At 54.1% G+C, this 16,122-nt stretch overlaps 1 protein-coding gene across 1 annotated transcript; it reads left to right on the top strand.

The window, feature by feature from the left end:
• The first annotated feature begins 284 nt into the window (after nt 1-284).
• GLRX (glutaredoxin) lies at nt 285-6,939 on the top strand. The gene is made up of 3 exons (XM_040986070.1): nt 285-821; nt 4,961-5,080; nt 6,060-6,939. The coding sequence occupies exons 1-2, from the start codon at nt 615-617 to the stop codon at nt 5,075-5,077; spliced, it is 324 nt and encodes a 107-aa protein (XP_040842004.1). The 5' UTR covers nt 285-614; the 3' UTR covers nt 5,078-5,080; nt 6,060-6,939.
• Nucleotides 6,940-16,122: the final 9,183 nt, after the last annotated feature.

The following is a 16,122-nucleotide window of genomic DNA, read 5'->3' as shown; positions in this document are numbered from 1 at the left end:
GGATTGGAGCCCAGTCTCATGACAGGATTATCTGGCGAGATCTCCGGGTCTTCAAACACCAGGAACTAGTTCCACTAAAACAAACACACAGTGCACACAGTTCAAGCAAAAACACCCTGAGAGTAACCAACCCTCTCTCGGGTGCAAAGTCATGCTGACAGCTTCACTTCCTCTAAAGTGTTCCGCTTACATTTGAAAAGGAAAAAAAAAAAATCTCCAAGAGGAAACAAGAAGAGGTCCTGGGCTGCCCACACAGCCCCCTGCCCACAGAGACTGGCCTGTGTGCTTCAGACACCTCTCCAGAGGGTCACTTAACTCTGATACCTGACATTGCACAGGCTGCCCCACCACACGTCTGAGGACAGCAAGGTCACCCTGGCCACAGCTGCCAATAGCAAAACGGCAAGCCTGTCTTCGCTAACCAGTGAATCGGGCCAGACTGTGGTGACGTGGGGGCGGTCCCTTTAAAACTGGAGCGCGCTATCAGGCCAGCTCCTCCTCCAGGGAGGTTCCTTATTAACTGGGAGCAGCTGGCTGGGCCGAGTCTTAAGCCACTGCAGCAGAGCTAGCCCAGGAAAGCGGTCCCTGCCGTGGAGCGGATTCCTCCCATCAGCATGGCTCAGGCATTCGTGGACAGTAAAATCCAGCCTGGGAAGGTGGTGGTCTTCATCAAGCCCACCTGCCCCTTCTGCAAGAGAGCCCAAGAGATCCTCAGCCAACTGCCCTTCAAGCAAGGGTTCCTGGAATTCGTGGATATCACAACCGCCAACGACATGGATGGGATTCAAGATTATTTTCAGCGGCTTACAGGGGCCAGGACGGTGAGTGTGGCTCTGTGCTCAGAGCTCCCACCCACCACCAGATGGCTTTTTCCTCCCCCACAGCATTTCTCCCCGAGGCAGCCTGGGCTTTTTCCTTTGAGGGGCCCAGAGGGCTTTGCGGGGGTGGGGGGAGGAGGCTCTGGTCTCTGGAAGAACAGGCTGGCAATCTGGGAGGTCCAGCCTGCATGCCATGCCACAGCTGGCCTTCAGTGCCCAAGTTGCTCTCGGGAAGCTTTGTCTTCAGTGCCGTGGGTGAGTGGGTGGATGCAGGGCTCACAGCTTTCAGCTGGTCCCCCAGGCGGGACTGGCAGGTGTGTGGAGGGACTGGGGGTGAGAACACCTCTGCCTTTTTGTCACCCCACATGGAAATCCAAGGCACTGCCTGCCCTGGCCGCGTAACACAGGTCATTTGCCGCCCTTCCCTCTCCGGGAGTTTCATCAGAACCGTTTGCTGCTTCCTCCCACATCTAGGCCCCCTAATTATACCTGCCCCTTGCTCTGAGTTCATTTTGGGCATTGCCCAACCAGCTGGTGTGGGGAGACCAGCGCCTGCCCTGGCTCTCCCAGGAACTTGCAGTAAGGTTCTAGGCAGACTCTTCAAGAAATCCGACTGCAGGACACCCAGGAAGAGATGACCTCCAAGTCCCCATTGCTATGAACAGACTGGGACCCCCTTCCCCTCCACCACCCCGCCTAAGAACCACTTTCCTCCCCCCGCCCTTCCTCCACGTCAGCCAAATCACCTGCGTGGGTTCCAGGGCTGACTGGGGGAGGGGAAAGGGATGGCCACGAGCTCACCTGGGTTCCCTTTCCAGCTGAACATTCTAGAACCATGTACTCCTGTTTTAGTTCTACCTGGACATGGAGGGTGTTCCGTAGGATCTAAGCAGAAGCCTTTAGAAGACTTTTCTCCCCTTTCCTCATAGCTCTATAGGAGGGGGGCTATAGTGGCAGGTTGCCGCGAACTCCAGTCTTGGGCAGGGGCACCTGCAGCCTGGCTGCTCGAGACACAGCTGGGGATCGTGCCCCCCAGTAGCTCCCCAACTCTGCTGCCTGTGAGATGCTCCTGGGGCAGTTTCATACCCCAGGCCAATGAAGTCCCCATGGAGGCTGGAGGTGGGAGCCAGGTGCCAGAGGTTGGAGAGACCCGCAGGTGCTTCCCATGGATGATGGAGTCGGGGAATCTTGTGCCGTTGAGCACATTTCCTTTCGTTTCTTGGTAGAACCACACCACTTCTTCTAGCAGTCTTGATTTGCTGGAAAGTTTTATCACAGGCTGGTGTGTGCCTGTGAAGTTGTCTGCCTCTAGGTCCCTAACAGGGAAATGTTACCATGGTAAAGGGCCTCTCGGAGGCCTGTGGGCAGCAGCCGTGGGTCTTCGGGCCGTAGGGCAGGTGGTGCTTGGAGGGCCCTGGCTGCCTTTGGCCAGGCCCAGCCCAGGGTGCCCTGTCTGCGAGTCTATCGCTTGAGTCTATTCCTCTCTGAAGCTCTTCCTTTTTTTGCTCAAGTTTCAGAGTGGCATCAATAGCCTTCTTGTCACTGAACTTGTCTACTTCTCTGAACACTCTCTGGCAGGCAGGGAGACTGGCCACAACTGTTGTCAGCCTGTTTTTCTCTCCTTCCTTCATGTGGGCAGACTTAGGGACACAGCAGATACTGTTAAGCACCTGTGGGTTAGCTGGATATCGGAAAGACAGCTGTGAAAGCAAACTCTAGCCGTTTTCAAACCCAAATGCTAGTGAGGGAGATGAAACAATAGAAAAAATCTGGCTGCTGGGAGATGCGATGGGGGAAAATGAAGAGATAGAAATCAGGTGCAGTTGTAAATGGAGCGGACATCAAGGCCTTACTAGGAACACATGAGTGAATTGACAGAAACATGGAGATGTGGATGTTAAATGAATGTTCCAGGCCGTGGGGACAGCATGACCAAGGCTTGTGGTGGAAGTATACCTGGCAGGGCTGTGGGAGAGAGAGGAGGCCAGGGGAGAGGAAGAGCGAACAGAGGCTGGGAGGGAGATAAGCAAGGCCTGGCAAACTCACACAAAGGCTGTGGCTTCAACAGAAAGACGGGAGAGGCCACGGTGCGTCTGTGCAGGAGTGACGCAAGCTGCCGGGAAGAGTCGGCCTGCGGGAGGGCAGGGGCGAGAGTAAAGTCAGGAGGCATCTGTGGGCTATGGTGCTGGTTCCGGCAGGAAGTGACGTAGCCCATGCTGGGGACCCAGGAAGTGAGGGAGAAACATTGCAAACTGCTCCACCTCGGGAACCTGGGTGCGGGAGACGCCGCCTGGCTGAGTTGGTGGCAAACTGGCACTTGGGCGGTGTTAGCAAACATGGTCGACAGTGACAGTCCCATGACAGACTGTTGACGGGCTTGCAAGTTCCCCCAAGAAGAGGGCTGGGCCAGGCAACCGACCACCCATGGGGCGCCCTCCTCTGACCGACCACCCATGGAGCGCCCTCCTCTGCCCGCAGCTGCATCTCCATGCTTCAGGTTTCCTGTTTCATACCCACAGGCCCCAGGCCATGGTACCTCCAGCCTGCCTGGTACCTTCGCTGGGGAACGTGCTTCACATGTGGCTTTTAAGGGGGTCTGCTGATGCCCAGGCTTGGGGGCGGAGGGTGTGTGAGGGCGCAGGTGGCTTGGGGGACTTTGGTTTCCTGAAAACGATGGCCAACGTGCAGGACATGATTCAGGGTTCTCCCTCTTCCTTGCCCTGTCCTTCTTGCTGTGGCTACAGAGTTGCTGTGCGGCTGTCGCTTCCTTGGACAAATCTGCTGGCGTCGAGGCTGCAGATTGAGAGAACAGGCAATGATTTCTGACATGACCAGGAATATGACCAGTCACTCCCCACTCCCTACAAACAGATAAGATACTCCAGGTTCTCCCTTAGTCTCAGGCACAGGAAATGGCCATGAGCATATGGGGGAACCCCCTTCTTCATACGACATGTATGTCTCTAAAAAAATTCCAGCTCCTTCCTCTTCCTCCCTTCCTCCCCCCTCCCATCTTCAATCATCTACCAGGGGTTGAAGGAAATGGCACATCTCAGAGGGACTATCCCGGCCACCCCTCTGGGCTCATTGCCAGTTTTTCGGGCAGGCCCTGCCTTGGGACACCTGGTGATAGCTAGGGCATATGCTTCCTCATTGCCAGGCAGCCCTCACATGCCACCTGCAGGCTGGGAGTTGGGTGCCATGAGGGGACTGCCACCTCCCCCAGGATTCCACAATCCTCAAGCATCCTCAGTGGGTGGAGGCCAAAACTGTGTCAGAGAAGGCACGTGAGTGACTGGAGTGCAGCCCAGCCAGCAGGTGCAATGGCTGTGTCACTCTTCTCTGTGACCCGAAACAGATACAGCAGCTCTGGGATAAGGAGGTTTATTTTTATTTGCAACACTCAGATTGTGTGTGTGTGTGTTTTCACAGATATATTTGAAAGAGTGATAGAGAAAGATTTTGACTTATTGGTTCATTCCTCCATGTGGCTACGATGGCTGGGACAGGGTCAGGCACTAGAATTCCACCTTCCGCTGCTTTCCCAGGAGCATCATCAACAGGGAACTACATCAGAGGTGGAGCAGCCAGGATTCGAACCAGCCCTCCTATGGGATGTCTCCCTCGTAGGTGGTAGCCCAACCTGCTGCACCAATGCTGGTACCACAATGAAGCCCTGGAGCAGCTTCTGGGCGAGGAGGCACACAGCTCCCACTGGTCTCTGCCCGACTAAGGACAGAGCCCAGCTGTGTTCTAACAGCCCTGAGTGATGACTGCATTTAATAAAGCCTGGACCTGAGAAATCAGAATGATGCTTTAAACCTAGCTCCCTTCTGCTTGCTGTGGCCCCACTCAGTCTCGATGGTGGCAGTGGCACTGGGACTGGATGAGGTGGCCAGGCTGCAGCTAGTCTATACTCTTTGTGTGACATTTTCCATCCCTCTGACAACTGGGGTGGCTGCCCACAGGCACAGCCCAGCCCATCTGAAAAAAAAAAAAGTGTCATAAGTGGATCCCAAAGGAGCACGTAGCAGGCAGTGGCTGAGTGAGTTAGAGAGCTCTGGCTCCTGGGCAGGGGAAGTGCTCTTCCTCCCAGTGTGGTCCACACCTGTCTTCAATGGCCTGGCTGTCGGTCGTTGCAGGTACCTCGAGTCTTCATTGGCAAAGATTGCATCGGTGGCTGCAGCGACCTGGAGGCCCTTCAGGAGAAAGGGGAGCTGGTGACACGGCTGAAGCAGATTGGCGCCCTGCGGCAGTGATGGGTGAGTGGCCACTGAGAGCCCCAGGAGGCAGTGGGCTCTGGCTACCAGGCTTCACAGCCTAGGAGGGCACCCTGACCAGAAGTGGTTGTGGGAACTGTGATGGCAGCCATTTCTCAAGTCCACATTTCACAGCAGGATCAATTGTGTCCATTGGGGAAGTCCTCTCACTCAGCCTTCGCTTTAAAACTTTTTAAAAAGTTTGACTTGCATATTTGAAAGAGCCACAGAGAAGAGAGAGCGAGCATGGGAGCATGCTTCTATGTTCAGGTCTACTCCCCAGAAGGCTGCAGTGGCCCACGCAGGGCCAGGCCAGGGGCAGGAGCCAGGAGCTTCATCTGGGTCTCCCATATGGTGGCAAGAGCATCAACCTGTGGGCCATCTTCCACGGCATCTGCCTGGTCATTAGCGGGGAGCTGGATTGGAAGTGAAGCAACGAGGACATAAACCAGTGCCCCTATGGGATGCTGGAAGTGCAGGCAGTGACTTAACCCACTGCACTACTGTACCAACCTCACTTAACTACTGACTTGTGTGCCAAACAGTGGGACTATCCCGGGGAATGTAGTGATGTGCCAGGAGGTAATGTGGAATGTGTCTTCTGGAGAAGTGGGTAGACCTAAAACAGGCGGATGGTAGTTCTTACAAACAGTGTGATGTGATAGGGCCTGCCAGGAGGAGGGGACGGGGCAGCTAGAGGGTGGAGGCAGGGCTACCATGAAGCCCTGTCTCCCAAAATGAAACAGTTAAATAAGACAACAAGACCAGTCTTAGGGGCACAATGCTAGATCGCCTTTCCAAGGCTGAGTTAGCCTCTGGCATCTGGCCAAGTGCTAAAGCTCTCAGCTCAATTGGGGCTTCCTCTCCCCAACCCCATCACCACATGCCTCCCATCTCGTCATAGTCTGAGCTCAGCCTAAAAGAGGAGACTACCCATTTTTCCAGCTGCCAAAGACGGCATTCTTTGCTTCTTTCCTGGCAGGGTCATCCCCACCCTGCCATGCCCCCTAGAGAGCTGGACAGCTTGGCAAGCGATGGCAGCACTTCCTGGGGGACAGAAGTTTGCACAGAAATTCTCCTCTGGCCTCTGAATCATCCAGCCGAGTGGCTCACCCCAGCAGGCTGAAGGAAAGCATGTGGCTTCCCTCTGTGTGGGATCCCGTGGTGCCGGAGGACCACGGCACGTTCTGGTTTCAGCTCTGCTCACTCATCCAAAAGCCGTCCTTTCTTGTACGCATTTTGTCCTATTCTCTGTGGGCTGCAGGGCCCCGATTTGGGAGTCAGTATCTGTCACCATGATTGTCCAACACCATCCCCATCCCTTCTCACCCTCCCAAAACTCATCTGGCCTCCCTGATGTTTCATAAGAGGCAGCTGCGATCCGGCTGGGCCTGACTTCCCAGAGTTCAGATGAGGGAATGGGTGGGTGTTCAGAATGTATCTCTTCAATTGCGTCCACATGTCTCTCCACGCGCCCGGTCTCCCAGCTGTGTCCATGGCCGTCCCTTGCTGGCTCGCAGAGCCTGTATGTCGTCCAGCCACTCTCCAAGTGTCCGACTTGAAGACCACGTCAGTGTCCACTCCATGTCAAGGGCACAAGTGTAGACGCTGCGGTTGCATGGCAGCTCAGTCCAAGAAGACGGGTGTGAACAAGATTCCTGGCTAAAGTACAGCAAATGTCGAGTTCTGTTCCCCCAAGAGTGCCCGAATGGAGCCAGATAAACTGCTGAGTGATTCTGTTTTTTTGATTCCACACTAAAAATGGTGATGCCTGTCTGTTCTGGGTGGTAAGATTGAGTTCACTTCTATCTGTAGACTCCAGTAAGAATGATTCACTTTTCTAATAAAGTGGCCGAAATGACTCAGAGGGTTTCATGTGTTTCTTTTCCGTGTTCTCAAGACCGGAAGAGGAGGGATGGTATCCTTGTGCAATACCATGTCTGGGAGCTGGACCCCTGTGGGTCTCTGACGTGACAAATGAGACGCAGGTGCTGTCACCCTCAGAGCACCAACAGCTTTAGGGTCTGTCGGCCTTTGTGTCCTGTTCCTTCTCATGTTGGATTTCAGCTGCTTTCCCCTGGGGGCCTCTCCCTTCAGGCAAGACTGCACAACACTGGGAATGCCACCCCCGAGGTTACATGTGTCTGTGCCCTTGCTTCCTCATGAACCGCCCCTTCTCCATTGTACTTCCAAGCTTCTCATCATTCAAGGCTGTACTTACAATTCCTTCTCACCCTGTCCCCTTCTACTCTCACTGCTTAAAACGGAGCTCTCCTAACCACTCGATTCTTCCTAAACGCCTGTTCCCCTCAGGGGCTGGGCCAAGCCAGAGAGCACACACAGAACCTGGGTGTCCTAAGTGGGCCCAAGTGCTTGATCCATCACCTGCTGCCTCCCAGGATATACACATCAGCAAGAAGCTGAGATGAGCAGCAGAACCTGGACCTGAACGCAGACACTGCGATTGGGGTTGCAGGTCTGCCGAGCAGCATCTTAACCGTTGGCCCCAGGTGCAGGGTCTATCAGGCCCTTTGGCACTTCCTCATTTGTACTGGTCGCTTGCCAGAATTGGGGGGTGGGGGGGTGTGAGGGTGATACCTGAAGGCTAGGGCTTGACGCTCTTATCAACCCATTTACTAGCTGGAGGTTTGGTTCTGTAAATACACACCCACGCGGCTTTAAAAAGCCAACATCCTACCTGAGGTACAGTAGACTAAGCCTCCACCTGCAGCACTGGCATTCCACAAGGGAGCTGGTTTGTATTCCGGGTGCTCCACTCGCAGCCCAGCTCCCTGCTTCTGGCCTGGAAAAGTAAAGAGGATGGAACCAGCAGATGGAAGATTAACCTCCAGGCCCTAGTCCAGGGTCACACATTCGCCTGCTTCATGGATGTCTGTGCCTATTTCAGCACACTGTGAAATGCAGGGGACACGCAGAGCGGCGTGTAGGATGTGTGGTTCTCCTTAACACCCAGGCACCTACATCTGAGGTTGGTAAGCAGTGCCTCTACAGCGACTGTGTCAGAGGCACCCCCAAGCCTTGTGCTCCACTAGCATCTAGCCCGCAAGTACCCCTAGCTCACCTGGGCTGTAATGTCTCGCCCTCCGGTTCTGCTAGCTGTGACTTCCCAAGGTGACACTTTTTTTTTGTCTTGGAAAGTAACAGCTGTGAGAGCGGGAGCTGTCATCACCATGCAGTGGACACTCCAGGAGGAAAGAAGCTCAACTCGGTCCTGGGGCGTGGACTGCCGTCTCCAGGGAGCCCACCGGGGACCTTCTGGGGTAGCCAGTGTATGAGGCTTGTGATCATCTGGGCAGACTGTTGGTGGAGCTGAGTACCCTGTGACCAACAGGAGGGTGAAAGGCAGACACAGAGGTCTCTATTCACTGGTTCGCTTTAAACGGCTGGGTCAGTCCAAAGCTATGAGCCTGGATCTTCATCCGAGTCTCACGTGGGCCATTATTTGCTGTTTTCCTAGGCACATTAACAGGGAACTGGCCTGGAAGTGGAGTTGCTGGGCCTGGAGCCAGCACTTCCAGGGGTTGCCTACCTCGCAGATGGTAGCTTAGCATGGTGCTTTGCAAAGCTATCATCTTTTTTTTTTTTTTTTTTGGTTTCTAAGAGTAGAGTCTACCTTTTGCTTGGAGGAGTAGGTGAGGACACCCCATTTCTGCGGGAGTGTGATGCACCTGCCATTCCTCACCTGGCCAGATGTGGAACGTGGAAGCTAGCACAGTCATCAGCGTGAGGCCAGGCAAGGATCTGCACATCGCCCATATGGCCACTCTGTCCTCAAGCTATAAAATACGGGCCCCTGTTACAGCCTCACTGCTCCGTGGCCCTGGGTCTGGCCAGAACCCTGTGTCTGGACTCCATCCCTGTTCCTAACTATGCTGGGATCACCCGTGTCACAGGACCCCGGGTGTGAGTTAGGACACAGGTGAAGCTGCTGTCGCAAAGACAAAGTGTGACGGAAGCCGCTTTTTTTCAGGGTAGTGTAGAGACGGGCAAGTGATGTTTCCTCCATTAGGTCTCCGCAGATTCAACGATTGTATCCACCACTTCTGCTCACATCCTATTGGCCAGCACCAGGGCTCACTGTGCCCCCTAGCTTTGGGGAGGCCAAATGCAAGGTGACCTGGCTGAGAAAACTCTTGCCCAACACAAGATTTACACCAGAAGAGCCAAGCAGAGTGGGTGATTGCGTTCACGGTTAACATGCCGAGTTTAGACTCCTGCATCCCATTTTGGAGAGCTTGAGTGTGACACTCAGTCTACTTGGGCCTCCAGCTTTTTGTCAGTGCTCACCCCAAAAGAGGCAAGCTGTGCTGGCTCAAGTAATTGGGCTCCTGCCACCCATTATTAGAGACCAAAGTGGAGTAGGTGTGCGATGTGGAAGTTAAGCCACGGGACGCCCACATCCCACAGCAGGTGGCGTGCCTGGTTTGTGATCCGGCTACTTGTGCTCCTGATCCAGCTCTCTGTTAATGTGACGTCCCACGTGACTGATGCCCCACTCCTCACGTGGGAGCCCTGCATCAAGTTCTCCCCTCCTGACTTCAGCCCCTGCCAGAGGCTGCTGCAAACACTGGGGAGCCAACCAGCCCATGCGGGTGTGCTCGCACGCTCTTTGCCTCTATTCTTTCTTCCCCAGCCCTGCTCCCTTGTCTGTTTTTTTGCCTATCAGCAATAACAGAAGGACTGCTCGGCTTCTACTAGACATTGTATAAATATCTGTTGAATGAATGAATGAAAGGGCTTGGTGATCGGGGTGGATCTGGCTGTTTAGCTGGGATTGCCAACTGTTAGCTTCTGAGTGTCTTCTCAGTGGGGCCATTGGGCTTCTTCTCCAAGGTCACAGTGGGGGAGGTGGGGTGAGCCGTGCCGGGGAAACGGACCTGTTGTCCTCCTGGTCAGAGTGGACTCTATGTTCCACAGAGCACAGTGGGCCCAGCACAAGGGCCGGGCACAGGAAAGCAGCAAGAATGACCAGATGGAAAAATTCCCAGCCTTGGGGTAAGTGTGGGGCTTACTGGTCAACACGCCCAAGTCCCGCACAGAGCACTGGGTTTGACGCCCACCTCTCGCTACTGCCTCCAGCTTCCTGCCAGAAGCTGACCTCAGCTGACAGCAGTACTGGTTCAAGTCACAGGATTCCAGCCACCCACAGGGGAGACCTGGACTGCATTCCTGGCCCCTGATCTCAGCTTGAGCCCATTTCAGTCACCGCAGGCACTTGGGGAGCAAATCCCTGAGTGGAGCCCCCTCCCCACCGCACCCAACTCTGTCTGTCTCTCAAAGGGGGAAAAAAATCCCACCAAAGCACAGTCTGCTTGCTTCAAGAAGGAAGTGACTGGGTGTTCTGCAGATGGCTTGCGGCAATGGCTGCTTTCTGCTTCCAGCCTCTTCAAGGGCTCCTCCTGATAGCCACGCCAATGGGATGGAGGCTGCCTGAAGGTGAACCTTCCAGGGCAATTACAGCCCCAGTGAGAACCCTTTATGTCTCTAGTGAACATAAGCACCCACAGCTCCAAGCCAGGATCCTTAATTTGCCATACCCTAGTTATCGTCTTCAGTCCTCAGGAAGCAGTCCTGGCTTAGAGCATTGGGCTGCTTGGATGTTTCCCTTAGGCTTCCTTTCTTACATTAATAGCAGTCTTGCCTTTTCAAAGGGCAGGTCCCTTTAAGTACAAGGGCTGTTTAAGCAAGGGGTTATATTTGTGCACAGGTTTCTGTTCCCTGTCCCCAGGCGACTTTGCAGTGAGCTGGGCAGAGGTGACGGAGGGAGGAGAGAAGGGAGGGGGTGGGGCAGTAGACCCATAGGTACAGAAGCTGGTACAGGGCATGGCCCTTTTGCCCACCTGGATCCCCTCCCAGGCCACTGAACTGTGACTCAGCAAAGAGCGAAGCAACTGTCCTCTTAGCTTTGCTCCATGTGCCACGGGGATCAGTACATTCATACAAAATGACAAAGTGCAGGTAAGGTGGGGATTTTACCTATTGGCAGCTGGGCCGGGATGATATTTAACACATTCTACTCCAGGCTCTCACCACCGGTATCAGACGGGCTCTTTTGGACCAGTGCCCCCTGGGCAGGCAGAATTAAGGGACTCCCCTGGAACCTGTGGGCATGGACTGTCTCCCCACATTTGGAATGCGGCCCCCAGTGAGTATTAAGAGTGGATATATGGGGTTGGTGTTGTAGCACAGCACATTAAGCCACCATTGGAGACAGTTGCATCCCATCTTGACATGCCAGTTCCAGTTCTGGCTGTTCCACTTGCCACCCTGCTCCCCAACTAGTGCACCTGGGAAAGAAGTGGAAGATAATGGCCCAAGAGTTGGGTGCTTGCCACTTACATGGGGGGCCCGGATGGAGTTCCTGGTCCCTGCCTTCAACATAGACCAACACTGGTTACTGTGGCCATTTGGGGAGTGAACCAGTGGATGGAAGATATTCTCTCTCTCTCTCCAATAATAAATCTTGAAACAAAAAAGCAATTTCTTTGAGGCTGACCCTGGCCTGCCCTTCCCTTATAGCTTCAGAGGAGTGGTTACTCCATAAGGAATTTGAACAACTTCCTGGAAAAAAGTGAACTTGAAAAACAAACATTCTGTGTGAGGAGAAAAAAAAATTGCAAAATGTGTTTATTTGGCTGCAAAAAAGTTTGAAATCCATATGGGTTTTTTTCCTATTCATTTTTTTAATAATACTTCTAATGCTCCATTTCCATGAACTTGTTGAAGCCCCTTGTCATGACCAGAGAGTGCCAGAGAGTGGGAATCTGGTAGGGGTGAGGAGTGGAGAAAAGGGGCTCCCCCTCCCCAGGCTGCTCATGAACCTTCCAAGCAGGCCAGCTACAGGAAGAGCAGGATGCGCCTGCTTCCCTTCTCTTCCCCTCCAGGAAGCCTGGAGCAGGCAGCGAGGGCTGCCGGAGGAGGGGACAGGCCAGAGGCACCTTGGGGACTGCACCCCTAAGCCCCAGTGTTCAGTAGGTTGTAGCCCAATGGCTGATTCACCAACACACTCAGTTCCCCAGGGATCACACACACACTTTCAGGCATGTGTGCTGCCAGAGCAGTGGTTATCCATGGCAGCTGAAAATGGCTTGGGCGCTGAACTTCTCTCTGGAGGTGGCCAACTTTGGAGTAGCGCCCCACGCTCTTCCTCCTTCAGGTCTTGTTTCCCTGTCTTTTAAAAAATATCTGAATGAGAGACCTCTCCCATCCCCTAGTTCTCTTCCCAAATGCACGTAATAGCCAGGGCTCGGCTGGGCCAAAGCTGGGAGCTGGAAACTCAGCCAGGGTGTCCCACATGGGGGGTAAGGGTCATTCCTTGCTCCCAGGGTCTCGTTAGCTGGAAGCCAGAATCAGAGTCAGGAGCTGAGCCCAGGTACTCCAGTAAGTGTATCAACCACTAGACCAAGTGCCTGCTCCCTCCCTCTTTTCACACAACTTTATTAAGTTGGAACGCTAGTAGTTCACTCATTTTAACGGTACAATTGAGGGGAGAAAGCAGTCCGAGAACCCTGGAATCACAGAATAGATTGTCACAGGGAAGCCACACTGAACCCAGCCCCTGGCTCGGCTATTTTCTGGCTGTGGGAGTGCAGGCAGACAAATCTTTCCAGCTTGGGTTCTTACTATGAGAATTAAAATGAAATCAACTAATTAAGCTAAAATTGATTAAAACTAAAGAGGATTAGCTGACAGACCTCTCTCCCTGGCTCCCAGCTGAACAGGCCCTGCAGCCAGCCAATGTTCCTTTGCCCACTGGCCACAGGTCTGTCTCCACACTCAACCAACATGGAGCAGAAGTATTTGAAAAATGCCATCAGCACTGAACAGACCCTTTTCCTTGTCACCATTCCTTACATAACACAGTTCAATAACTGCTGCCATGGCATTTGCCTTGTGTTGGGTATATTAAGCAATCTAGCGATTCTTTAAAGTATATGGGAGAAGTTGCATTGATCTTTGTGTCTTCTAATATACAAAAATCTACCCTATGGCCTGGAACTGAGGCATAACAGGTTAAAACTCGGAGTGGGAGGCTGGCACCCCTTATGAGCACTGGTCCCGGTACTCGGAGCCTTGCACCCTCATGGGAGACCTGGATAAAATGTGTGGTCCCTGGCTTTGGCCTGGCCCAGTCCTGGCCACTGTGGCCACTAAGGGAGTGAACCAATAGATCAAAGATCTCCCCTTCTCTCTCCTCCTCTGTCTGTAACTCTGCCTTTCAGAGAAATAAAAAATAATAGTAAATCTTTAAAATAATCTCTTGGAACAGCAACCTCCGGTCTGGGCAGGCTGAAGCCAGGAGCCAGGACCCCTGCTGTATCTCCCTTAGCCAGGAGACAGCTCACCTGTAGAGCTTGGTCTCCATACTGGGGGGAGGGGGCAGGGGGTGATATGTTGTCCCCCGTGATCTGCTTCAGATTGCTTGCCTCAACTAGGAACACAAGCTTGGTTTATGACCTTGGAATAGTTTCCTTGGTAGGGGCAGGGGAGGAGAGAGTTGGGATGAGACTAGGGGAGGGGGCCGGCCTGGATGGTTCCTGGACTTCGAAATGAGCCTTGGCAAACCCACTGAGTGGGTCAGGAACATGCCAGTCTCCCAGGGACACGCCGGCCGTGCTTCCTCTCACGGCTGGAGGCAGCAAGGACAGAGCAGGCAGGTTGCAGGGTGCGCGGTGCAGGGTGCACTCTGGGTGGGAATGCTCGGAGTCGGGGAGCGGAGGGGGGCGCCGCTAGCTTGTCGGTGGGGCCTGCAGGCATCGGAGTCAGAGTGGAGCTCTACACAGCTCTGCCAATCACTGACCACGCGGCCGTCAGCCCTTACTCAGGAGGTAGATAGCCACTGCCGTTGGCCGTGGGGGCCGCTGGGGTGACGGTCATGCCAGCAATGGCCGTGATCTGGGCAGTGAGTCATTCTTCCCGTGCTCTCAGCACTTTCTGGCAATAGCCTCGTGCCCCTCCCCCAACCATTCGAGGAGGTGGGTGTGTCCCTTAAGCCCATTTTCCAAGTCCAGAGGGCGAGAGAGGCAACTTTTACATCGCATGAGGTGGAGCCAAGACGTGAATCAGCTGCGCCGTTTGGCATCATCGCCCGCCTCGCTTAGCCTCCCATGGGACACGAAGTCTTCTAATGGAAATAGCACAGCAGGCGTCTGGCATGCTGTAAGAACCCCATGAATGATAATGGTGAATTAAGAATGAGTAGGTCCATTTTCTCAGGCCTTGTTAAGCTACGAGGTCCACACAAAAACAGCTGTGCCTGTGAGATCTCCCCAACTTATCCCTGGGGTGTCCTTGAGTTCTCCTGACTTGACACCTGCCCCTCCTTGCAGGCTCTGCTCCTGGAGGCCCCCAGTGGGTGCAGCTTTCTCTCTCCCCGACAGTGCCGTCCCCTGCCCAGGCTCCCTGGGCCCCAACTGTCAGCACTGCGGACTGAGGAGCCGGGGCATCCAGCACTGTCCCCGGCCTTCCCACCCACTGGGGTTCCATAGCACCCATTCCACCCTCAGGGCGTCAGCAGCCATTCCCACCTCAGAGGGAAGTCACTGCAAACTGACAAAGCCAACCCTGCTCATCTTCCACCCCAGGGGACAGAACCACAGTTGGCTTGGGGCCCAGGCCACATGGGGCAGGGTTTCTAGGGTGCTTTCCATTGCACCACCAAATTTTAATTTTATGACAATGAGCCTGCAGACACTGCACTTGTTTCTGGGTGCCAAGAATCGAAACGCTTGAGCCATCTTCTGTTGCCCCCAGGGTGAGTACCCACAGAAAGAGCAGAAGCCATGGAGCCAGGACTCGAACCAGGGACTCCAATGCAGCACGCAGGCAGGGGACCAAATGCCAACTTTTTTTTTTTAATCAGAAAATAAAATGAACTTGGATGGGTGGGGAGTGAGAGTATGTTCTGAAATACTAGCAAACCCTGTCGTTGAAATAAAAACTGAGGAAATCAAATTTCCTGTTCAAACCCCCTATTCAAGCATGCACACAGACGGGTCTAAGTCCTCTCAGAATCCAACTGTAATTCCATGAGAAGCCAAGCCTTGCCCCATCAGCTGAGCAGCGAGCCAAAGACCTAGTGTGCCCAGTGGGAGCCCTGAGCCACCCTGCACCCAGGAGGAGACAGTGAACAAAGGCAGGAGGGGAGGGTTGCAGGGGGTCCAGCCACCACCTCTTGGTCAAGAGAAACCTCAGGGGCCAGCGGAGTGGCTCAACAAGTTAGTTCTTTGACTTGCAGTGCCAATGTCCCATATGGGTGCCAGTTCTAGTCCTGGCTGCTCCACTTCCCATCCAGTTCCTGTTTGTGGCCAGGCAGGGGAGTGGCATAGGATAGCTTAGGTCCTTGGACTCCTGCATTCCTGTGGGAGCCCCAGAAGAAGCTTCTGGTTCCAGGCTTTGGATTGGCTTAGCTCAGAAGCTCAGCTCCTGTGAACCAGTGGATATAGGATCTTTGTCTCCTTCTCTCTATAAATTTGCCTTTCCAATAAAAACATCTTGAGAGAGAGACAGAATTCTCAGGTCTTCCCTGGCTGCTCCAGCAGCAGGGTTAGGGGAAGGACTTTGTCTTTTAGTCCAATAGTTGTGAAGTGCTAGCAGAAAAATAGAGGTGGGATGGGGAGCTAGAGAAACTTCCAGGCAGACAGGAGAGGGACTTGAGTCCAGGGTGCAAAGGTTGTACAGATGGTGGAAGTGGTAGGAATGCTGGGCCCAGGAGCGGCAGGGCCTAGCAGCACACCTCCTGGAAGGACAGGAATGCCATGCGTGATGCAGGGTATCCAGGAGTGTGAGCATGCAGGAGCCATACAACCCAAGGCGGAGGAGAAGCCCAAGGCATATGGACAGCTTGCAGCCTATCTGACGGGCATCCCAGGGTACAGCAGAGGGCACCCTGCTCTGCCTGCAGGGGAGCGGCCAGGGACAAAGGACAGAGCTGGCTTGCTGGCAGCGATGACCGCCAAGGCCCAGCCAGAGCAGCAGGGGTTTCTTCCAGGAAGGTTGTGTGCCTTGTTCAGATTTGGGTTGGT

This window comes from Ochotona curzoniae, unplaced genomic scaffold (genome assembly GCF_017591425.1).
Source record: "Ochotona curzoniae isolate NIBS_2020 unplaced genomic scaffold, NIBS_Ocur_1.0 contig_4501, whole genome shotgun sequence".
Lineage (NCBI taxonomy): Eukaryota > Metazoa > Chordata > Mammalia > Lagomorpha > Ochotonidae > Ochotona > Ochotona curzoniae.
Note: the sequence above shows the minus strand (reverse complement) of the source record. Positions and strands in the feature narration are given on the sequence as shown.